The 23,378-nt window shown below is 35.3% G+C and overlaps 7 protein-coding genes across 14 annotated transcripts in view; 4 read left to right on the forward strand and 3 right to left on the reverse strand.

The window, feature by feature from the left end:
- The first annotated feature begins 80 nt into the window (after nt 1-80).
- Nucleotides 81-1,354, forward strand: LOC124404810. The gene is made up of 4 exons (XM_046879214.1): nt 81-279; nt 415-694; nt 752-957; nt 1,063-1,354. The coding sequence occupies exons 1-4, from the start codon at nt 133-135 to the stop codon at nt 1,270-1,272; spliced, it is 843 nt and encodes a 280-aa protein (XP_046735170.1). The 5' UTR covers nt 81-132; the 3' UTR covers nt 1,273-1,354.
- A 91-nt stretch (nt 1,355-1,445) lies between these two features.
- On the reverse strand, nt 1,446-7,861 carry LOC124404705 (chaoptin). 5 transcript variants are annotated; one of them, XM_046879047.1, is made up of 17 exons: nt 7,793-7,861; nt 7,212-7,500; nt 6,949-7,119; nt 6,360-6,835; nt 6,063-6,282; nt 5,675-5,985; nt 5,378-5,602; nt 5,008-5,229; nt 4,760-4,928; nt 4,444-4,691; nt 4,021-4,305; nt 3,753-3,947; nt 3,215-3,430; nt 3,007-3,132; nt 2,775-2,888; nt 2,420-2,655; nt 1,447-2,342 (listed from the first exon to the last, which is right to left on the reverse strand). In XM_046879047.1, exons 1-17 carry the CDS (start codon nt 7,793-7,795, stop codon nt 2,063-2,065), a joined length of 3,786 nt encoding a protein of 1,261 aa, XP_046735003.1. In that variant the 5' UTR covers nt 7,796-7,861; the 3' UTR covers nt 1,447-2,062. The 5 variants fall into 5 exon arrangements, with proteins under 5 accessions (XP_046735006.1, XP_046735003.1, XP_046734997.1 ...); XM_046879041.1 differs by having other exon boundaries at nt 2,420-2,661; nt 2,781-2,888; nt 3,215-3,499; XM_046879037.1 differs by having other exon boundaries at nt 1,448-2,342; nt 3,215-3,499.
- A 662-nt stretch (nt 7,862-8,523) lies between these two features.
- On the reverse strand, nt 8,524-10,200 carry LOC124404816 (mediator of RNA polymerase II transcription subunit 4). Of its 2 annotated transcripts, none has more exons than XM_046879237.1 (4): nt 9,997-10,200; nt 9,429-9,835; nt 9,107-9,223; nt 8,524-8,867 (listed from the first exon to the last, which is right to left on the reverse strand). In XM_046879237.1, the coding sequence occupies exons 1-4, from the start codon at nt 10,062-10,064 to the stop codon at nt 8,698-8,700; spliced, it is 762 nt and encodes a 253-aa protein (XP_046735193.1). In that variant the 5' UTR covers nt 10,065-10,200; the 3' UTR covers nt 8,524-8,697. The 2 variants fall into 2 exon arrangements, with proteins under 2 accessions (XP_046735193.1, XP_046735184.1); XM_046879228.1 differs by having other exon boundaries at nt 8,529-8,867; nt 9,104-9,223.
- A 163-nt stretch (nt 10,201-10,363) lies between these two features.
- Nucleotides 10,364-11,369, forward strand: LOC124404831 (SAC3 domain-containing protein 1). Of its 2 annotated transcripts, none has more exons than XM_046879264.1 (4): nt 10,364-10,502; nt 10,637-10,828; nt 10,899-11,060; nt 11,272-11,369. In XM_046879264.1, exons 1-4 carry the CDS (start codon nt 10,444-10,446, stop codon nt 11,273-11,275), a joined length of 417 nt encoding a protein of 138 aa, XP_046735220.1. In that variant the 5' UTR covers nt 10,364-10,443; the 3' UTR covers nt 11,276-11,369. The 2 variants fall into 2 exon arrangements, with proteins under 2 accessions (XP_046735220.1, XP_046735229.1); XM_046879273.1 differs by lacking the exon at nt 11,272-11,369 and adding an exon at nt 11,151-11,258.
- A 1,004-nt stretch (nt 11,370-12,373) lies between these two features.
- On the reverse strand, nt 12,374-15,664 carry LOC124404795. 2 transcript variants are annotated; one of them, XM_046879194.1, is made up of 5 exons: nt 15,458-15,664; nt 14,891-14,965; nt 14,181-14,544; nt 13,575-14,092; nt 12,374-13,436 (listed from the first exon to the last, which is right to left on the reverse strand). In XM_046879194.1, exons 3-5 carry the CDS (start codon nt 14,446-14,448, stop codon nt 12,960-12,962), a joined length of 1,263 nt encoding a protein of 420 aa, XP_046735150.1. In that variant the 5' UTR covers nt 14,449-14,544; nt 14,891-14,965; nt 15,458-15,664; the 3' UTR covers nt 12,374-12,959. The 2 variants fall into 2 exon arrangements, with proteins under 2 accessions (XP_046735150.1, XP_046735158.1); XM_046879202.1 differs by lacking the exon at nt 15,458-15,664 and having other exon boundaries at nt 14,891-14,983.
- Nucleotides 15,665-16,336: 672 nt separating this feature from the next.
- On the forward strand, nt 16,337-21,848 carry LOC124404730 (protein regulator of cytokinesis 1-like). The gene is made up of 11 exons (XM_046879067.1): nt 16,337-16,577; nt 18,010-18,142; nt 18,338-18,436; nt 18,651-18,791; nt 19,260-19,376; nt 19,548-19,862; nt 19,953-20,176; nt 20,257-20,401; nt 20,655-20,813; nt 20,977-21,198; nt 21,311-21,848. The coding sequence occupies exons 1-11, from the start codon at nt 16,558-16,560 to the stop codon at nt 21,692-21,694; spliced, it is 1,959 nt and encodes a 652-aa protein (XP_046735023.1). The 5' UTR covers nt 16,337-16,557; the 3' UTR covers nt 21,695-21,848.
- Nucleotides 21,849-22,754: 906 nt separating this feature from the next.
- LOC124404988 (opsin-2-like) overlaps nt 22,755-23,378 on the forward strand; it is a 32,084-nt gene continuing 31,460 nt past the window's right edge. Inside the window, exon 1 of the mRNA XM_046879598.1 lies at nt 22,755-22,960. The gene's annotated coding sequence lies outside the window, so the exon portion shown is untranslated. The remainder of the gene's footprint in view (nt 22,961-23,378) is intronic.

Raw genomic sequence — 23,378 nt, forward strand, 5'->3', positions numbered from 1 at the left:
AAGTTCAGAATATCTCATGTCTGTTACGTCTGAAAAATTATTCTGATTCAGTCTTTTACAAGTAAATTACTGTGCGCCAATTCATCCTGAGTAGAATTTGACTTACTTTAGTGATTGATATAAATTATCACTATGTATGGAAACGAGTCTTCAGCAGTTGATGAAGATTGTTCTATTGGACCAATTTTGGCTACCCCGTCAAAAGTGGCAGAACGTCAAAAGCAACAACGTACTCTCGAATATCTATTAAAAATGAACAGACATAAGCGATCCGATAAGGTAAATGTAATGTAAAACAAATTTCTATTCAATAACGTAAACGAATGTCGAACTCTAATAAATTCCTCACATCTGTTGGATTTCTGAGCATAAGAACTAAGCAATATAAATCATACTTTTATTACTGTTGCACAGGTCTCGCCTGAGGAACTTTTTGATACCGAAATTAATCAGGTATCTATAACAAATTCCGAAAATGATGTGATCTCCTCGAAAGTATTGAATACACTTTGTCAGGAACATGATAAGTCAGGTGATTGGAAAGACAATGAAGCTTGGAAAGGGCAAGGACAGGTGCAGCCAAAGGTGCCTTCTTGCAAAATAAGTACTGCTGACTGGAAATGCAAAAATTTATATAGCATGTCGAATTCACATCGTTACAGTGGTTGGAACATTGGTTATGCGGATGTAACAGGTGAAGATGTCAATTTTTTTCATTACTAGTAGAAATTTAAAACAATCATTTTTCCAGAAAGTCTACAAGAGGAATTAGCTAAAGATCGAGAGCAAAATCTGTTATTCAATATTCGCGACTATTTGGCTGGGTATCAAGAAACCCATGGCACTCCGCGAACAGAGTACTCCTTCGCTGCACTGATAAGTGTGATGGGTCAAACAACGGGCCGGGCTTTACTTGCTCTATTTTATATCATAGTCAACATTGCTCCAGTTGCTGAAGTAAATAAACATGATTGTCATTATATTTTCTTCCTTAGTATCTTAACGACCAAACTCTTGCCTTGAAACCGATATAACTGAATGTATATATTTTTTCAATTCCAGGTCTTTTTGTATATCTTGCGTTTTGTTTTGGATAAAGTAATCAACATCATCTATACTCCAGACAAACAACAAATATGTGTCAAGTATTTAGTTCTTGGATTACAGCTGCTAACAATTTATATTTGTCTCATGTTCATATTTGGTTTCATTATCACTCCAATTATATACATGGTTGTCGAGATTTTAACGAAAATCATGTTGCTCAATTGAACTGGGATCAAATTTGGAGATTAGGAGCGTGGGGTGAAGTATGTGAAAAAACTGTAGATTTTTGGTGTTTTATTCATACCCCTTCAGGTTTTTTTTATTGTTATACATATATTTTGTGACAGTTTTATTAAGTATTTTGTTGATATACATTTACATATTTGTAATTATATGAAAAAAGAATACATCCATTGCGATATAATCTAATTGTATGGAATATTAACTTTATTGCAATTGTATCAAAGTCGATGTATAATTCTACAAGTATCAACGCTGACGAAAAGAATTTGTGAATGTTATAATTTCTATTTCTGGAGTAATATTTTAAAACAATTATTTATTATGCCGGTAAGATTGTGCTGGAACGCTAATACTTAAAATATCTTGACGTTTTTTTTTCTTTTTTTTCATTTTTGTTTTTATAATATGTTTGACTACCGAGTAATATATATTTTACGCATTACCTCCAGATCATTTGGAGCGAAAATATAAGATAAAATCAAATCATTCGCCTGCTAATAAAAATTTGTTTAGTCCTATGCAATATCAATGTCTAGATCTAATTTTTACGCACGACATGTTTATTTTAGATCATTCTCATAACATACGAATGATTCAATTTCACTGCCCAAAATGCTCTTTGTTGACTATTCGTACTTGGCATTGTTCGAATTTTTAAGTGGAAATGAATAATGGTTGTCATTGGTATGGGTCTGAAGTGTAGAGTGTTTCTAATACGAGTACTGTCTATCATGATATTAGTGCATAAAAATAATCTGTTAAAATTTCGAATTTAGAACACATTCATCATAAAAATTGAAAATACCACTACAGCATTAGTTAAAATTGGTGAATTAGCTGATCCCCAGCCACATTCGAGATCAGTTTTGAGTGCTTCCAAGAGGGAGATATTATTTTTATTCAGGCAAAAAGTCTCACGAAGGTCGTCATCCCAACCATTATCCCAGCAATTATATTTGTCATCTTCGTCTGGTTCAGAAATATGATCAGTATATGTGCCGCATTCATCTTCGTAATATTGCCTTTGCTTACGTTGCCACATCTCAATCCATCTGATAATAGCATTCAGTAAAGTGTAAATTGTATCGGGCAAGACAATGTAAAATTCATGTATTTTCTAATCACTCACCCAATTTCACAATCGCAATTCAGATAACTTCCAGATAATCTAAGCTTTGTGAGGAATGTTCTTCCTGGTATACCTGGCTTGTGGCCAGACGATGGGTTTCCGATCGATCCAATGTGATTATTACGTATATCAATTGATATGTTTCTTACACTCCCTGCATTAGTGAATAATTCACGAGGGACCATTTTGACGCTTGTATTACGTAGGGTAAAATGTAGTTGTGAGTTTCGAATACCCTGAAAAAAAATTAGGCTATTGCACAATGAATAAAAGAAAAAAAAATTAATAGCAACAGAAATAGTATGATGGCTACAAATGACAGGACTATATTACTCGATCAATATGAGACACTCACCTGAAGTATATCCTTGTGTATCGATGTTAGAGCTCTGCCACTAAAAGTCATATTGTACAGCTTGGCCGGGAATGTGCCTTTCATTTCCTTCTCCAAGTTAATGTCGTGATCAACCTAGAATTCCAAAAGTATACCTTTACTGTTTTATATCTATAATTAAAATTACTTTTTGTAATCAGTTTTAGTTATTTATTCATTATTACAAGCTCTGTATTATAGTATTGTTGCTCACCTCAACATGTAAACTCCGAAGACCATGATTGTAGTTTAATATGTTAGGCAAATTAAAATTCTTCACCTTCTTAAACACTGTTATGTGTAAGTTACGAAGTTTGGATGCTTTACACAATGCACCTGCCTACAAAAAATAAATTCAGTTGTGAATGTAGATTTGGTAAGATTCGCTGCATTGTTTGGCTTGAAATAAATAACGAACTTACTTCAAACACATCGAGAGGTAGTCTTCGTATTTCAAGCTCTTCAAGGCTATCAGCGAGACCCAAAAAACTTGTATTCGTAACGCTAGTGATAGGATTTCCAGCAAGATTTAGAGACCTAAGCTCAGGAAGTGTGTGGGTTATTAGTGGGACAGTAGACAGTTCGTTGTAACTAAGATCCAAGTGGCGGAGCGACGTCATGTTGGCAGCCATATCTGACTGTATAGATGAAAGTTTATTATGTGCCAAATACAGTGTCCTCAAACGACGAAGCGGCAGCTCTGGAACCTGAGCATCATTGATTATATTCACAGCACCTAATCTAGTCTTCAAGACACACCACAAGCAATTACCTATTTAATATAATAATTTTAGGACTTTTTCTGAGAACACTAAATAAAAAACGAAGATTTTTAAACAAAACTCAAAATTAGTGGAAGGAATAACAGCAATTTTGTAATATCTTTGCTTGTGGATGCTGGAACACTTCATATTCCTGTAAGCAATCAACATCTGTAAAATGATGTAGTCCTGAACTTACCATGTACAGGGACATGTTACTAAGTCCAAGGGTCAATAATGTGTCTTCTAAGCCATGAAAACTTTTACCATGAGATTCCAAAATTATTTCTTTATTATGACTCAGATCGAGATAAGACAGCATGGCCAATTCTGAAAATACTCCATCATCAAGCCTAACGAGCCTGTTGTATGATAAATCCAACCAAGTCATGTCCTGCGAATATTAAACAAAATGTCTAAACACAGCAAATTGGCATGACTAATGTCGTGATAGATATTTCACTTACCCTAAATCTGAATATAGCATCAGTATTGTGCAATCCAGCTAATACGTTCCATGACGTATCGAGTTTTGACAAGGATGCAGCAGCAGACGGAGACATACTCTTCATTGGGAGTCGCATGAATTGATTGTGAGACAAATCTAAACTCTCTAGGTTTCCTTCGGTGAATAAATTATCTGGCAGTGCTCGCAATTTGTTGTGTGACAAATCTACGATACGTAATTTCTTTAGGGATCGAAACGACTCCACAGGAATTTCAGTGATATCATTCCAAGCCATCAGTAGAATCTAAATAAGATATGTTGCGGAATTATTTTATCACGTCATAAAACATCTCTATTTGATTGACAAATATTGGTGAATTTTACATTGAGTGGACTTTATTAGAAAAGAGTTACTTCAGATATATTTCTTTGCATTCCAAACCTGCAGGTTTCTTGTATTTTTGAAGCAGTCGAAGTTTATGTCCATCAAGTCATTAAAATTTAAATCCAACCATTGAAGATGTGGCATATTTCCAAAGACATGCTGAGTAATGTTCAGTAATTTGTTATGACTCAGGTATAGATGAGTGAGTGAAAATTCAACGGGTCTGAAATAGTACCTCATTATGTCAGAGATGTTGTTGTGACTCAAATCGAGAACTTTTATGTTCGATTGTATAATACCTCCGACTGCGAAAAAAAGCACGATTTTGATTTCATGGGTATGTAATTATTCTTTCATACATAATTATACTTACTATTACTATGTGGTGCGAAAGTCGTACTGTTGATCCACAGTTTTTGAATTTTATTGTGGCTAGCGTTCACTTTGAATGACGATAGCGTCCCTACCTGATCAAAAGACATGAAGTCTAGTTCATGTAACTGATTGTAAGCCAAATCCATTAATTCAAGATCAGGCAAATTCTGAGAAAAAGAGAAATCTTATTACGGACAACATTTACAATGAAAATTATTGATGAATCTAATATCACAAATAGAATACCTGAAATGCTTCATCTGTTATATCCTTAATTTTATTACCCCGAAGATTGATGTATTTCAATCGGTTCATATTCATGAATGCTCGTCGTTCGATTCTATCAATGACATTGTCTTGTAAATTCAGAATTGTCAGGGAAGGTAGATCTACAAAGCTGTTACTGCCGATGTACTTGATTTCATTGAACGCCAAGTTTATTTCATCAAGGATAGAATGAATGTCACCCTGAAAAAAAGGAACTGCAAGTTTACCCAACTGAGAGAAATCACTATTCAGTCACAAACTACATTAACAATCCGAAAGATTTTCTAATGATGAAAATTGGTCTTTGAAGTTTTAAATAGTTTTTAAAAATAATAATTTTTTCTTTTACCTGAAATGTACCCTTTTGTACGCTTTCGATTTTATTATCTTGCAAATCAATACGTCGGATTCTTTTCAAGAAATGAAAAGCTGTTTCAGGCATGTTTTGTATTTTATTATTACTGAAATCAAGGTACTGCAGGTTCGTCAAAGATTTCAGTGGGTTGGCTGGAAGATTTGTAACCGACGAAGAGAGGCCACGCGAAATTTGAAGCGTTAAAAGCGAATGCCCTACCTGTGAAAATAAAACGATACATTGTGAAGGAAACCACATGAGTTGGTGGTTTGAATGAATGTTTTTACCCACTTCGGCGAATGCGTCATCTTCAATAGTCGAAATTGAGTTTTCCGAAAAATCGAGATATTTGATTCCTCGGACATGCTTAAACGCATGATTTTTGATTGTATCCAAATTACTTTGAATTATTCTGAGCTCCTTTAAATCCATTCCAAAGTCTAAAAAGTCTTCTGGTGACAGTGTAGATTTAGGCATTCGGGACAAAGATATGAAGCGTAGATTTCTCATTTCCTTCATGCTTTGTAAAGATATAATGCGATTTTTCTTCCCACTTAAATCCAAGTTGTATAATGAGTATTGAAAGTCGTTGAAATCTTCTCCTGAGAGACAGATGAGAATTAATTGTTAAAGATTCAGTAACATTTTGAATAAAGTTTGAAAGGATATTGGATCTTACCTTGCGTGAGAGCATCAACTTTGTTTTCCCTGAACAAAAAGGTTCTCAGATAGTCAAAATCTCTGAACAAGTGAACAGGAAGTTCCGTAATGTTGTTTCCAGTTAAATCAAGTAATTCTAAAGATGATTCTAAGCCCATAAAGACAGGACTTGATACCTCCATCAGATCACAATCGCCTAAGTAGAGTTCACGCATTTTTGAATCTTTGAATGCTCCTTCCTATAAGATGTAAGAAAGAATTAAGAAAAACTAAATCATATATAACAAATTATTTCATAAGTGAAAAGAATATATACCTGTATGATAGTGAGTGGATTACCGTCAAGGTACGTTTTGTTAACTCTACGAAAATGCTGAAATGCGTCTGGTAGAAGGATATTAATTTGATTGTAATCTAAACGTAGTTCATCCAAAGACATTTGCATCCCACGAATCTCATTTTCAATCTGTGGATTTAACATTCTCGATATTCTATTGTGACTAAGATCCAAGTATCGCAAGTGTTTTAAGGTAGAGAGCTGTGCATACGGCACATTATTCAGTTGATTATCATTCAAATAAAGGTGTGTGAGAAAATCAATTCCATCTCTGAACACCGTCGCATCAATTTCTAACAGGCTGTTTCCATGAAGATCTAAAACTTCTAAGGCCGACAGGCCACTGAATGCATTCGCTGGAAGTCTGTCCACGAAATTTTTGCCAAGCCTAAGGGTTTGAAGCGACGTGTTGAGACCTCGCCAATTATCAGGTGTTATTTCAGATATTCGATTGCCTACAAAATTAGATAATATTTGATAATCTTGGGAAATTAGGAAATTAATTATGCTAGTTAATTTAATGCCAAACGTTTCACTTATTGGAATTATATGAATTGTGACTGATTACCTGTTAAATCCAGAAGTCGTAATCTTTGCAAATGTCTAAAAGATCTACTAGGTACATGAATTAGGTGATTATACGGCAACTCTAACTCCCATAAAGATCTCTCAAGTCCCAAAAATGCATCATCTGGTATATCTGACAAAAGGTTGTGCTTGATCTGAAGTTTGTAAAGACCTGAAATATGAATAAACCGTAATGAAACTATAATATCTTGCTGGAATAATATCTTCAATACTAGTTGGGTTACACTGATTTTGTATACATACCCGTATGAATTAAAAATTGTGGCTGCAAAAAGTGCAATCCATTATTTTCTAGTTTGAGTATAAATACTTTTGAAGAGTTAATGGGCTGAGGGATTCGAGGCATCGGCACGTTGTGACAAGATACAATGCCTAGATCAGGAATGGCTTTGGAACAGGTGCAGAGCGGGTTGAAAAAACACGGCGGATATTGCACCTGGATTTCATGCATTCTGACCATCGCAGACCAGAACATCAAAACTAGTGTAACGATCAGCATGATATAGCCGAGTTTCACAAACGTTCCCAAATTCTGGAAAAACATACCTATAATGATTAGAATGGCTATGCAATTTACGTAATGATTTTCAACTCTCAAGTAACTCAAGCTATTAAGTGAAATCGATTATTAACAAACTTTTGTTTGTACAATCCGGTTTATTTCTCTTCAAAATTTTTACACAATTTATTTTAATCCTGGGCTACATATATTAATATTCCAGTTATTGGACTTTTATTACTGTATAATTGTATTACTGCGCAGTATAATTATGCACTTGGACTTGGTGAACAATTATCAAAACTTCTGACAAGTATGAAATTACCATTCTTTATGTACACTGTAGTTGGGATAGAAGAGGGACGACTGACTCTGGAACAAACTGGAATGTGGGCCATTGGAGAATGTTTCACTTACAGGGCTTGAGGATTAGGAGCAGTTTTTGTGCTTCCCTTTACACGATTAGAACCGTGATGTCAAGCTAATGTGAGTAATACACCATTACGACCGATATCAAATCAGCTAATTCGAGTCACATTCATTATATTTCAATACGCAGATGCATTTGAGAAAATAGTTTACAAAATATTATTCATAAAAATGGATGACCAACTACTTTACTTAAAAGAAATCCTCAGAGTGAAAAGAAAAAGTAAATTCACCTCTGAATGGCACATTGGAATCAGGTTTTAAAGACTGGTACAAATAGCTGAGAGCACTGATCCCATTTCTACGTACCACATAAGCCCGGGGTAAGCTCAAGGCTTTACATACCCCAATAATTGTATTCCTAACACAAACTTGCCCTACAAACATGACCCAGATATTTGCCTACATTCTTTCAATGAAATTTTTTGAAAATTCCTCAAGCCGTGTACTAAGCACATGAAGTTTTAGAGAGTATAATGCACAGCTCTGGCAAAACTTTTTCGACTTATTTTACTGAGACAGTTTTAAATAATTTGTACAGGTAAGTAATGGGTGGAGCTGGAATTAATTTCACTAAAATATTTTATTTTACTTATTGATACTACAGCATACATATGACTAAGCAGTTGAATTTAATTGTACAATTAGTAAAGAGAAACGTTAAATTAAATTAACATTTCCGTCCTTATAAAGTAAATGAGAAACACGTAGTGGTGTTACATTAACATGGTTTTCAACGTTTTTCCTTATCAAAAATGTTTCCAATCATGAGTCGGGTATGACGAATGAAATATTTACTGTTCATTGGGAATCACTCGAGGAGCTGCTGGATGAATCTGTCGACATTACTTCAACGTCTTCCGTTTCTTGTTTATGAGTATTCATTGCTACACTGCCTTGTCCACCTACGGACATGTGGATCTCTCCTGATGGGTGCCAGGCAAATTGGTTTGCCTGAGATACTGGAGGCTCTGAAATGATTTATCTGGAGTTACTTACAAGAAATCGCTGTGATGATTTTGAGTAAATGAACTTTCTTTTTGATTGACAATTGTTCTCCAGCATGTTTTCAAAAATAATTGCGATATTATTTTGATAAGACTAACAAGTAGCAAACAATATATTGGATAACTTCTCCAATTTGTTTTGGAATCGATTCTCAAAGAAGAGTAGTGATAGATCGAATAAGCTTGTAATGTATTCTCACCACCTGCTGGATGTCCAGCTCGATGCAATTCGGCTGGAATGCCCGGATGAGATCCGATCATTTGCCCATTGAGTGGAAGGTCGCTGAGTCGCCCCAGGACGCCCAGCCTCATCTCAATATCTAAGAGACATGAAATAATTATCATATACTAAGAGAAAGGGAAATGATATCGCTGTGAAATATTTCAAAAGTTATTTGACTCGAGCAAAGAATAAACTACAAAAGTGTAAGATTGATAATTTGATGAGCAAGAAAAATGATTCTGTGTAAAGTTTAATACTTGAAATATATGTTTCGTAAATTATTGCGTATATGTCTTATTCACCTGTTGGATATGGTCGGCGTGGATCCCCTTGCTGCCACGTTAATGGAGCACAAACTGCATTAGATGCACTAATCCGATGAGCAAATTTAATGAGTTCTTCAGAAGGAACAGGCCTCTTATTGGCCCGAGATATAGACTGGAGTTTTTGTTTGGCCTGGTATATAGCAGTGGCAAGTATTTGCTCAGCTTCTTTCAGCTGACGTTGTAATTGTTGAATATCTTGATCCTGCCTCTCGACCTCTGCCTTTAATGAATCCATTTTCTGATTTATTTTTGCCTGTTCCGATGCCAGTTTCAAAGTCGAATTTAGCTCATTGTCTTTGGCAACTAATAACTCTGTCAGTTGAGCGTGCTCGCTGCTGGATAGTTTCAAATGCTTCTGCGCTATCGTATTCTCGATTAGCTCTCTGTGGAAAATAAAAAAGACGTATGAATTTCGAGGTCTGTTGATAATTACAATAACGTCGAGCGTACTCTATGTTTTAGTTTCATTTTTTCGACCATTTTATTCGACAAATCTTCACATACGAAATTTTGGGATCTTTCTAACACTAGTAAAAATACTTACTTGGCTATTAACTCCATGTCATCAACAAGAGATAATAATACTTCACGTGTGCTGCGATTTGATGCCATTTTACACGTTTATATCGTTCCAGTTTTCGTACACAATACAATTTGTTACTTTCCAGTCATTGTTTATCTTTATACCCGCTACTCGCTGTTGTTACGTTTTGGAAACGTAACCTAAATCGAATACGCACATTCAACAGCGAGTGGCATCGAGCAGGTACATACATACATACATACAGCATACATACTTATCGCTGCTAGTATTGAATCGTAGCGTAGGTCACGTGAGTGGTCACGTGATAAAGCTACATCGTACCGCCAGCCAGCCGACCACTCCATTCGTGTGATTGTTCCCGGTTGAAAGTCGAAACGTCAGTTTAGTTCGTGTAAAATCATTGATCGTTTCTTCTTGTTTAACTAGAGCACGTATTACTTAACAGTGATGACTGACTTTATAGTTGGGACGTGTTTATTTATGTGCCCGGAGAAAGAGAGATGGATGTAAGTTGTGTGTATATCTGAAAATTTTAATCCGGTACCAAATCCGTTATAGGACCACAGGGAAACCTCACTTGAGTTATCCTCATTAATATATCGATAAAAATTTGTTGCTATTTTCACTGATTCTTACTCAGGAGGGAGAGAGAGGGCTTACTGCATGCCTTCGAAGTTGACGAGAAAACAAAACATCTAAAACGACCAAAAGCAGATCCTTCAAAGACTGTAAAATGCTTTAGTCGACCTGCAGCAGGGCAGCTCATGCCAGATACAAGTGAACTTCGACCGGCTTCTGTTCTATTATCGACTATCAGATATTTGTTCACCAAGTAAGCTATCGCATGAGCATTTTTATGAATTCATAGCTTGCACATGCTGTATAACAAATTATTTTTACAGTATTGTTACGCGAGTCGATTATGACTGGGTAATGATTTATGATTTTGTATTTGATCGACTGAGAGCTATTAGACAGGAAGTTGTTATTCAAAGAATACGAGGACCTCAAAGTGTTCAAATCCTAGAGCCAATTGTTCGATTTCATGTTTTCGCAGGCCAAAGGTAAAGAGACGAATATGTTCTTGCCAATTGATTGTAATAAAATCAGTTTTCAGACTATGTGAAAAAAACATATCTCTATTTGATCCGAAGATAAATAGTCAGCACCTTATAGAGTGTCTTAAACAACTGCTCGTACTTTATGATGAACTTGAAGGACAATCCCTGATGTATAATCCTAATTTTGAAGAAAATATCGAAAGACTTTCAATAGGTAATAACCGATCTCAAATGGAAGCTTTGTACGTGCTGTTGCATCTCGGCAATTCCTCGGCTCTTGAAAGAGGTATATCGCTTCCTCATAAGTACAGGTAAATTACAAGACTGCTATTACTAAGATGATACAATGCTGTTTCTGCATTACATCGAACTATTACACGTGTAGAAGCAAGAACGTGAAACTGGCCATGAAGATATCCTTTGCGTGGTTCTTGAAAAATTATGTCCGAACCTTAAGAGTGATACAAAAACTTCCACCGCTGTTAAGATTAGCTGTTCTAAGTAATTTGCGGCTTTTGAGGAGGTACTTGTGCTCCAGTACTTAATGAGATTGCAAATCGTGCCAAATAGGTCAGGTTAATATAATCTGTTTTTAGGGAGACATTTCAAATAATGAGTGCAGCATACAACAGCAAGCTCTTAACATTCCCTGGTCTAAAATTACAAGAAATATTGATGTACAGAGATGTTGAGAAACTTTCAGCAGATTGTAAACTATTCAACTTGTCGTTTGCATATGAAAATGTACAATTTGAGGCAATGAAATTTAACAAGGAAGTGTTGTTGGTAAGTCTCGAAGGAAGAATTTGTAAAGACCAATCGCACTAACCCTGATAATATTGCACAGTTTTTTGACCGCTCACTTACTTTATGATTACAATTGTTAATTACCATATAGTTGTATTAGTTGTATTAATCATTTTCAGGCGAACCCAGATACGTATTTTACTCTTCAAACATTTGAAAAATATCTACCTACAATTCTATTACAAGATGATGATGCAATAAACGACGATAGTTACTCGTGATTAAAAGGTATGTTCAAGTAGAATTATACATGCCTAGAAGATTATTTTAACTTCAATTACGACCTTGTATTCGAATAAAAAATTTCAATTCCTAATGATCTAATCCAGGAATTACTTTGTGAATTATTCTCATAATCACACTGCTGATCTTGAATGAAATTAAGTGCAAATTATTGATATAGTTTGTGTTCAATGCATTATGTTACAAACAATATATCATCAGTAAGCTACCTTAAATTACGATAGGGTTGGTCGATAATTAAACAGATGACAAAACACGTGGTCTTGGGTGCAATATTTTTTATTGTAACTTGTTAATACGAATACATGATAAATTGTGATGTTAAACACATTAAAACAACCAGTACCCATAAAATGTAGTTTTTTTTTTTTTTTTTTTTTGTAATATTGCAAAATTTGCATATGCGTAAAAGTAAGTGAGTGCCTTATATTTGTACATCTAATTTTTTTTTGATCATGTATAATCTTAAATGTTGCACGAATATGATTTTGAATAATTGATTGATAAAACTAGGTATTAATTTATAGGTAATAAATGTGGCATGTATAGTGTTATACAGACAAGCAATTTATTGCTTTTAATGTGCCAAAATTTTGTGTTTTTACTGAGATTTTATACTGTGTTAGTAATATTCTCGGATAATCATTTAATGTTATTTGAACCATAATTAACTCATAAACCCGTTTGTTAAAACTAAATCATGGCAAGTCACATTTATATTTTTATATATATATATATATATATACATATATGTGTATACACATATATGTATGATTTTTTTCAATATTCTCCTTCCAGAAATTTGGATAACTCACACGTGTTTTTATGACGTATTGTCCACTAATGAGACTTCTAGGATTCCTTCTTCAATGCAAGTTGCAGCAACGTTTTCCGCATGGCTATTACTAGTCTTTCCAATTCTTTTGCTTTCATTTTCAAAATTGCGTTAGCTTTTTCCAAATCGTTTGCTTTCTTCATCATTTCTGCTTCTTTGACTTTTTTGTTGATTCTAGACTTTCTCGAAGCTTTGTTATTTTTTTCGCGTAATTCTCTGTAGCTATAATCTGATGTCTGTGAATCTGAGTCGCTGTCTGTGTAATTTCCACTTTCTTGATCTACATCTTTAGATATCCTTCGTTTTTTTATTGGCGGTTTTGTAGCTTTTAAACTAATCTTGAGTGGTGGTACAACAGGTTCAGTTTTTGCTTTGACTTGAACGGATTTATTTTCCTTGCTCGACTTGCGTTTGTTAGTATTCACAACTTGCGATGGCTCGACAATTTCTAATGTGGTGGTTTTTGATTTGTTCATGAGTGATTGTCCGCTTTCCTAAAGTAACAAACAAAAAGTAAAAGCAATAAGTGTACAGTTCATTTTAGACACAAATGATATTATTGAATGTAATAAAGCCAAAATATCGAAACATTATAGTTTGCAATGATAATAGGTATAATGAAAATAACTTACTTCGCAAACATATGACAACAGATCGAATGATTCGAATTCAAGATCTGTTGTTAATAAACCATCTGCCAGTAATTGCGTTTCTTGTTCTTGAACAGTGGAATTAGCAGAAGTTGATTGATAACTGTCTAAGGTTGTAGGATCATAGTTAGATTGATTAATGTTTACTAAATCGTTGCGTGAAAAGTCGTTAACATTTGTGGTGATTGGAAACCAGTTATCGAAGTTTTCTCCTATCATTTGAAAGCTTGAATCTGGTATGCTTTTGTTTATATTTGGGATAAACTTTGTACTAGTTGCAGCTTGCTGTTCATCTGTATTCGTTGCTGGCGTCAGATCCATCCAAACATTGGATATGTCCATTGTGGTATTAAATTGGTCTTGCCCTAAGGGCTGGGACCGTTCGAAGGACATCCCTATAGATTCGATGTTATTTTCTACAGTCCAGCTGTCACCTATTCCCGTGCTTTCTCCAAATTCTGATTTTATATTAGATAAATTGTAGTAATTATCTTTCACACCTGCAATGAAAGACGCAGACTGTGATTATCTTCATCTTATTTCTTCTATTGTCGCTTAATTAATCAATGAGGAATATCGTCAACTGACCTGAAATCTTCGTCGTAATATCTTCACCTGTAGGATAATCGCGTTGTCCTTGCGGAGAACGTGATATATTGGACCGGCTTATACTTTGCGGGTCCACGCACCAATCTCTTAGGTCCTGAAATTCTTCTCTCCAAAACGAGGGGGTAGAAACCATGGGAGTACTGCCTTTGGAATTTTTTAGGAGGGGCCAGGGTTCGAGTAGCAATTCTGATTCCATCACTGGGCTCAGTAATGGATAAGTTTCCTGTTTCAAACATGAATTTTCCATCTTTTCCAAGGAGCATCGGGATTTCTTTACTCCGCTGGATATCACGCCACGAATAGCAGGTGGTTTCTTTAGCAACGAATTCCATTGTTGTGGTAACTAAAAGTATTCAAATTGCAAATATTTATTAAAACCGTAGTTACTTGATGTGAAAGTAATTTCCCTATAATTTTTAAAATATTTTTTTATACTTTCCAATCTGACCGCAATAATTTTGGATTACCAATCAAATGAAACTGTTCAATATGACCAAACACATTTTACTTAAAAGTATTTATATTATAAACAGGTTTTATATTTTACTTCTCTACTTTTTACTAGACGTAACACATGTAACCAACGGTTGAAAAAATTTATAATATTATTCATAGAATTGGAAAATAATATTATCACGAACTCTGACATTCCATTAATGGTTATGCTAACTGTTTCTGCAAGAACTTACTGAAAATTCACCTGCTTCCTCTAATGAAATGTTGCTGCCTTCTAGTTGCTCGCGAATAGGAGGGATTCTGAAAGCCTGTAATAATACATATTTCTAGATGATTATCAACGTATTTCTTATCTCATCTCGTGATACAACCGAAGTAAAAACTTGGTTTTTTAGTAGAAATGTAGAACCTACTTCCGTTAACGGTATAATAAGAATGATTCATCACTGTACGTAAATGCTAATTCGGAATATTATACAAGGTACCAACCACGCCCTGTCATTAAAAACCTATTACAACCATAAACGGCTTATATAATCCTTCGATAGAAAAATACTATGACAAATGTTATACGGACGTAAGAACGTGGTTAGTATATATGTATTCTGGTATATACATCTCGGTATGTTAAATAGATATAATAGAAAAAAATTAGATAAAACAATAAAACAGTTATTTCTAAATATTTCAGCAAGAAATCTGTAGTTGATTAGTCATGTACGAGGAAGCGTTATGTAACAACATAACGTTCCAATTATGTTAAATATCTTACAATATGGTAAAGAATTAACATTACTTACCCTCCTTTGTGATGGGAAATTCTTAGTTACAGCCTTGTAACAGGGCTTACAGGCTCTGTCGCGGAGATTGGATAAGAGATTGCCGTTTTTTTAACTATTTTATCACAACTTTCGGCTTCACGGCCGGTCGAATTTTCTCCTCTCACCGTTACTGAAAACGATGATGACACCGTGCGGACCGAAGGCCTTCGTATCAAATACACCACGTCACGAGGCTCCAAAGCCTTTTGATATCTTCTATTTATCTCTTGCGTCAGATTCAACCAATCGGTTACGACGTGAGGTCATTTTTAGCAAATCAGTGCATCGGCATTGAACTTTGGCTGTAACAACCAATAAAAATCTGAAATTTAAGGAATAAACTTAAGAACAGACCAATCATGTGCCAGCTAATTGTCAAGTCTTTTCATATATCTTGACTTACAATTTAGAATGTATCTTCCATAACTCCATATCGAAGATCGAACACCAGATGGAAGCATAGTTTGAGGGGAGCACTACGTTTGGTATCGCTTATTTATGCTGTAATTTGGCTGGTATTGATATAATGATGCATGAAAATCAAAAGATGGTACTTTAACATTAATTTCAATTCACCCTATGTTATCTGTAACTTTGATTTCCTACAAATATGTTAAACTGTGTGAAAACTCGCCGCCAGGAAGAGCCGATACTAGCGGTACCTAGTGGTAAATTAACAGACGAAATCGACTATTTATAACGTCCCTCGTCTTCCTCATGGACATGTCTTCCTCCTGAGTTATTCAATGACGGGTCGCGGAGACGAAGGTTTCAGGAACACATGACCAAAACTGATAGATTTAGGAAAGCTCGGAAATTATCCAATCGAGAAGTTGTAGGTGAATTCAAAAGAAATACGTTTCCATGTACGCCATGCAGAGCAGCTTTTGTAAGCAGCAGCGTTGACTGCCAGTAGTAACGGTGAAATGTGTGCTCGCTGCTTCAACGAATCGCATTAATATATAAATGTTAAAGAAATTGTTCGATATTTTATACTGTTGACAGTTATTTTAAAAGATATATTCTATTACTTAACAATATTGTTTTAATTTTATTCTTCTGACCAAGACCAGAAAAAAATGGAAGATTCTCCACTTTGGTAAGTACAGTTCGTTATCGTCTTTACCAGCCAATTTTGACACGGGCACGATGTTGTCGTTGAGACGATTCAGAACTTCTGAAATGCATTAATTAAGATTCAACCGTCATGATAAATATTTCGAAAATACGTCTGCGCCCGAAAAAGGCCGAGACCGCTGCATCAGACAAACTTTAGACAGTTTCAAGGAGTTGGACGCTGTAGTTGCCTGTGTGATGGCTGGTTTAATTCTCGTGAAAAAACCCACACAACTGAAACGAGAAAATATTACCTCGATCTATTCATTTTTACCAGAATACGTTCTTAATTTGGTATATGGGCTAAGGTGCCCATAACTGGTTGAAGGAAAAAAAAATGCGTTGTTAACGTCATGCGAATTTGAAGGGTCTTGTGTCACGACTGTCACGACTCTTTGCCGATTAATGTTTGCAGACCCTAGAGGTGTTGGCCGTGACGCCGCAATCAAAATAGGATCACAATGACGGGATTAGTTGGAATGTTGTCATCTAAGAACAAATTATTTTTTGTAGTCTGTTTTTATTCTCATATCGTAGCATGGTAATTCTTCTACCATGTATGGGCATTGCGTTTGATGGACCAAGGTAAAATGAATGTGAAACAGCTTTGGTTTCGATATATTAGTCGGGGTGTTTCGCTTGGAAATGTAAAAAACGAACACATAATTGATAAGTAAACTCATGTGAAACCTTTCTTTTGCAAACTAAGGTACTTTATACAAAAGTAAAATAAAATGCAGTCAATTTCGATAAATATTGTGGTTGAGACTGATTGTTAGGAATTCTGTAACTTCAATTTAGCTAATTTAGATTATTTGGTTTGCATAATGTCGCCGAAAACTTGTTTTATTCAAAAATGTTACTGTTCATCATTCCTTTGGGATCGTCATCATTTTAAATCCTTTTAAACGTAGTTACAATTTTGGTCAAGTTGGATGATTTCTTGCAATAAATGAGTAATCAATCAATCAATCAATAAACAATCTTGTAATAGGTAAATTAAAAATAACCAAAGTAAACATTGATCTTATAAATCTTGGCTAAACTTGATCTCGATGAAATTGGGTGGTTCATATTTGATAACACAAAAAGTGAATGAGCAAAAGCAAATTATCCACACTGAAAAAAGTTTGAATTTAAAAAAATGGAGTGGCAGTTTTTATAGAAATACAAACTTAAGCACTGAAATTTCTTCATCGCAACATAGTCAAGTAGTCGAAGTTTTACTTCTCACTGATTCTCGTGCAACGCGCTCATATTAAAATTCTACTGCAATTTTGTAATAAATTTTCTTGGTTAATCACGAATTGATCATATATTTGTGTTGGTTTTTTCAAACTAAAAGTAGTTGAAGCCATTTTATGTGTTATTGATTATTTTTTACCACAACATTGAGGTGCTACTTATGTTTTCAGGGAACCAGTGGCACAAAAGATCTCTGACTCGATTAGGGATTTTATGGGTAAGGTCGCAAACATTTGGGATGAGATAGGTTCTCCTCTTGAAACTAAGGAAATTCACTTGAAGCAAGTCTTCGAACATTTTGAGGTAATACTTTACGGCTTAACGTGCCTACCACCCACTGCCCCGGAATATAGTTAGTTTACTCGTAACTTACATTCAAAATGATGTTTCATATTGCTTATATTTTTGGTTATTAATTTATGCAGCTGGAAAAAAGTATAGTTCAAAGTATAGTTTTAAGTGTTGGTTCTAATTTTTAATGGGCGGATCATACAACAGGATCTCCAAAGTGCCATGCTTGCTGAAATGGAAGAACGAAGAGCACTGCTGGCAAAGGAAGTTGATCAACTGATGAATGAGGCAATTACCCTCCAAAAGGTTTGATTATTCAGTATTGTACATTTATTTTCGTTTTATTGTAGATTTATCAATCGTTTTATCAACAATAGCTTTATATTGACTACAGTCATTTAATTATACCAAATTTGAATTACCATTCACTTTCGAACTCTGCTGATTTTCCTCGATCCCTTAAGAAACTGCATAGTTGTATTGATTAGTTTTCACCATTTTGACATCCGCCCTATTGTAGGATCTGCAAATTGAAGTCAAAGTTGATGGATATGAAAACTTATCGCTATATGAAATAAGAACAAAGATTGATCATCACCTACAAAGGTTACGGTCGGTTAAACAACAGAGGTTAAACTCCACCGAGGAACTTCTGAAAAAGGTTGGTTGAAGTTGAAATTCATGATAAAAAATTGAAAACCCGTCATTTACTCGCTGACGATTAGGTCTTCAGGTGTTGGATGAATTTACATTTAATGTAAATTGTTACGTACTCAGCCCTTCTTCACACTCACCAGTCATTCTTCGTCCCACTTATCAATGATATTCTCCATTTCATCTGACTACACTATCTCCTCTCGTTCCCAGAACCCTGACTATTCACCCTGCTTTTCTGCAGTGACTCTCGCTTCGCTCTCGACTCGCTACTTCACTTCTGATCCACGTCTTGAACTGTACCCATCGAATAAAAACCTATAAACAGAATCGTCAAATCCTCACTACATTCCTGGTTACTACAATAGTGTAAAAGCGAAGTAGAACCAAAACGGTTATTCCTTACCGCTCGGGAATAACCGACGAGCAAGTCGTTACAAAATAATTTATGACATTGTTAATAATTCATTTTCAGGAACTAGATATTTGCAAAGCTCTTGGATCCGAACCTATAGGAATGATGGCGAAAATCCCGAGTGAAACTGAACTAAAGAGTTTCAAATTATACGTGGACAAGATTGAAGCTGAAAAGGTGAACGTTGTATACGATATTTTAGCCATGGTCATTTCAGTAATATTTGTCTCTAGTTTGTTACATAATCGTTCGATTTGATGTCAAAAATATTTTTAAACTCCTTAGCTTCCCGAAATTTGTACTTTTTTTCTTATTTGGTTTTGTTCACTCCTCATCTTTCAATCGTAGACGCGCATGGAAGAGACGTTCAAGGATGCCCAAAGCGGAATAATCGCGATAATGGATGAACTACGTCTTACACCTGAAAACAGTTTTGAAAGCCAAGTATATAATCGCGGAAATTTTATTTACAACACCGTGAATATCGCGAAATTAAGAGATTTCTATGATAATTTGAAGAAAAAGCTCTTCAATGCAAAGCAAGAGGCAGCGGAAAAGCGAGAGCAGTTGAAAGATTTATGGAAATATCTAGAGGATCCGACTGAAAACTGTCAAGAATTTCTGGATAGACATAAGGGATATTCTCTCGTTACTTTGAAAGCTGTGAGTTTCTCTTTCAGATTTGAATCAGCATCACTTTAGTGTTACCTGTCGTTAAGTATTGTGTCTAGCCAATTTTTTGTGAAATTTCAGTTTGATGATGAAATCAAAAGATGCAAACAGAAAAGGAGTGAGAATGTTGCAAAGTATGTAGTAAACCTACGCTCCCAAATTGAAGCATTGTGGAATCAATGTCAAATTGGCGACGAGGAACGTCGAGCTTTCAAGCCCTTGATATATCAAACTTTTACGGAGGACTTGCTAATCCTTCATGAACTTGAGGTCGAGACGTTGCGCAAATACTACGAAGATAACAGGTATTATTTTTCTCAATTTTTGTACTATATGCCGTATAAGAAGAAGGTCTGCCGTTAATAAGTAATGGTGGTTTTTGTAGAGCAATATTTGAACTTCTGGAAGAACGAGATAACATGTGGCAGCAAATTGAGAATCTGGAACAGCGTGCGAATGATCCCAATCGTTATCAAAATAGAGGTGGTCAACTCCTTGCAGAAGAAAAAGAGCGTAAAGTTATTCAAAAGGTATTTATATCAGAAGTAAATTTGATGCATTAAATATCAATTCTGAAGACTAAATGTTTTGTACTGGTAACTTTGCACTAGATTGAACAAAAGCAAGCGATAGATTACGTCGTTTTTCGTTCTTGCTGTTTTCATATTTGTGACCAGCCTTGCAATAATATCATCTATCTGCGATGATAATATTGTAGTGTGATATTTTAATGAATTAAAAAAGTGCTCAGTCGGATTTATGTATCAATTTTTATGCATTCAGAAACTGCCGAAGATAGAGAAAGAATTGGAAGGTTTGCTTGAAGATTACCAATCGAAAAATGGAAAACCTTTTACCACACACGGAGTACCATTGGCCGAAACGTTGAAAAGATCTTGGGCAGAATACATAGCAGCTAAACAAACTATGATTACAGCCAGGGTAAGCAAGCTAGTATATGCCCATAATTCTTTTAAGAAAGCGCGATTGTGGTAGCATATACATGGAAAAGTTTTCTTGAACACATTCATTTTTATTAATCAAAATCGGGGTTATTACTTATTTATGTAAATATTGTAAAATATGCTTGGAATGAAATTTTCAGAAGCAGGCAAAAGATCACCCTACAACCATAAAAAAAACACCTTTGAGCGTTTCTAAACGCACACCGTCCGCAATGAGTATACGGCGTCCATCTCCTGCGAATTCCACACAGAGGAAACAGCAGAGTGATCTGACACCTTCCAATCCCTCACGAAAAAGAGGTCATCGAAGTAGCGAATCAAAGAAAATGACAGTCAGCGCATCGAAAATTAAACGAGGAAGGGTGAGAGAGATTTATTTTATATAGTTTGCATCTACAAACAATCCTGCATCTCTGCGTTTTCAATCTGGATAAAAAGAAATAATCCAGCATTTTACATATTTCTAATTTTCAGGTTTCAAGAAGAATATTCACTCGCGGAGATAAGAGTATACTAAACGATAACGAAAATCGTACGATTAGTCAAATAGCTTCCTCTTCGAGTGCGAGTATGTCGGGATACGATGAATTTCAGGGCCATTTAATGGATAAAGAAGAGTTGCGTAGCTCAATTTTGCCCCGAACAGTACTGAAAACTTCAAATCTTCAAGCGAGTACTTCTACTCGAATTAAAACCCCAATGAAGCCAACTAGAAAACACGTCAAGACACTCAGCACACCGCGGAGAGCTTCGCCCAATATTTTACCGTCCACTCCGCGCTCGGCATCGCGGAGTCCAAAAACAACGACGACCTCACGCCTCGCCCCCGCTCCGGGCACTTTACCTTTCATTTTCTGATTTTCTGGACATTTTTAATTTATTAACCAAGAAAGTATAATATTTATGACCTGCGTACAAAAATTTAATTCCGATTTCGCATATCGGATTTGCGGAAAAGTATATGACTTCTATTTTTGATCAGTCTAGCGTCTAGAAAAAACATTGTTTTGTTTGAAAACCTGCTTTTGTAAATTTTTGAGATATCTTCAGGTATTCTGACTAAGGAAGCAAAAACAGGATCTTGGTAAAATGACGGACTGTCAGTCTGTTGTACTTTCTGTCAGTGGGACTCAATGATCTCCAAATCGGAATTGCAAACTTGTTTTGATTACTCACGTTACATTTGTGGAGGTATTTTTTCTAGTTAAGCCGAAAATCGTCTTCAATCAATCATCCGTCAGCATCAATTGTCTATTTATTATATCGGATTAGTTATTTCCCACTGTAAGTACTATATAAAGAACAAAATGGCGATTAGATGATTTCGATTCCTGAACGATCCATATCACTGTTGAAAACTGAGAGAGAATTTTATTACTGTGAGCGTAGCTAATTGTAGATACATAAGTGTATGTGCATTACTTGATATAACAGATAGAATTAGCAGCAAGTTATTTCCTTTTCTAATCTCTATATAAGATATAATGTTTATTTCAAACGTGTATAATGACGGTACTTGATAGTTTTTCGTTTGGTAAGCCATTAACAATAAAGTACCGGAAATATATTGCAAAACTCTTCGAGATTATTGTTTTCGTTCAGTGCGGTCGAGTAATTGAACTTGAAGACCTGTAAGGTCAGTACGAGTTTATATTTTCCATGAACATGGCATTCTACACCGAATGCAACGTTGGTAAATACTAGAATGGCTCACGGTATTTAATTGTCGAGTGGTCAGTGTCGAGCCTGCAGCGCGACGACGAGCATATCGGTTTGAATCATTCATTTATTCCTCCGTTGTGTTAATCTAGTAGATTTCGGTCTGCCGATCATTCTAGAGTCGAGTCAAGCGTTTTTTTTCGGATTACCGACGCGCGCGTGTTAATTTCCGCAGGCTGTGCGAAATCTCAACCAACTCACTTTTCATCGAAAGCTAAGTATTTGACCGATTCACCGGTTTTCCGTAGTCTGGTCAGCAACATTGCCGACTCCCGATGGTTAAAATGGTTGTGTGTGATTGGAAGTAATTGAATATCTAACAATTGCATAGTATTGAATACCCAAAGTGTATCGTTTATACAGTCCAATGGTGGTAATTGATCGTTCAGCGAGCAGCAGCGCGAGGTAACTATCTGTATGTTATTCTTTGCTTCTCTTTGTGTTTGAAACTTAGCGGTGTTGTAATTTGATTGATACATGAGTAATTTATTCGATTATGTCCATTTATATTATTAACAAATATATTTATTTGTAAACGTACCCTTTCATTATCAATATCATTTTAAAAATGAGTATTTTCAAGAGCAAGTCTCTGATTCTTATTTGGGTTTCCATGAATACTCCAACAAGTGGTGACGAAACAAATTCTATCTACGGTAACGGTCTACAGAATAGAATGAAAAAATTGAGAACCACAATTTTCAACCTATTGCTGGTGATATAGTAACGTCGGAATCTTATCTTAGACAAGGTCAATGATTTGTTGAAAGTAGAAGACTCTTGAAGCTTCCGAAAGGTCTTACGACATTTTCTGTATCCTTTT

The sequence above is a fragment of the Diprion similis genome, chromosome 1 (assembly GCF_021155765.1).
Source record: "Diprion similis isolate iyDipSimi1 chromosome 1, iyDipSimi1.1, whole genome shotgun sequence".
Taxonomy (NCBI): Eukaryota; Metazoa; Arthropoda; class Insecta; order Hymenoptera; family Diprionidae; genus Diprion; species Diprion similis.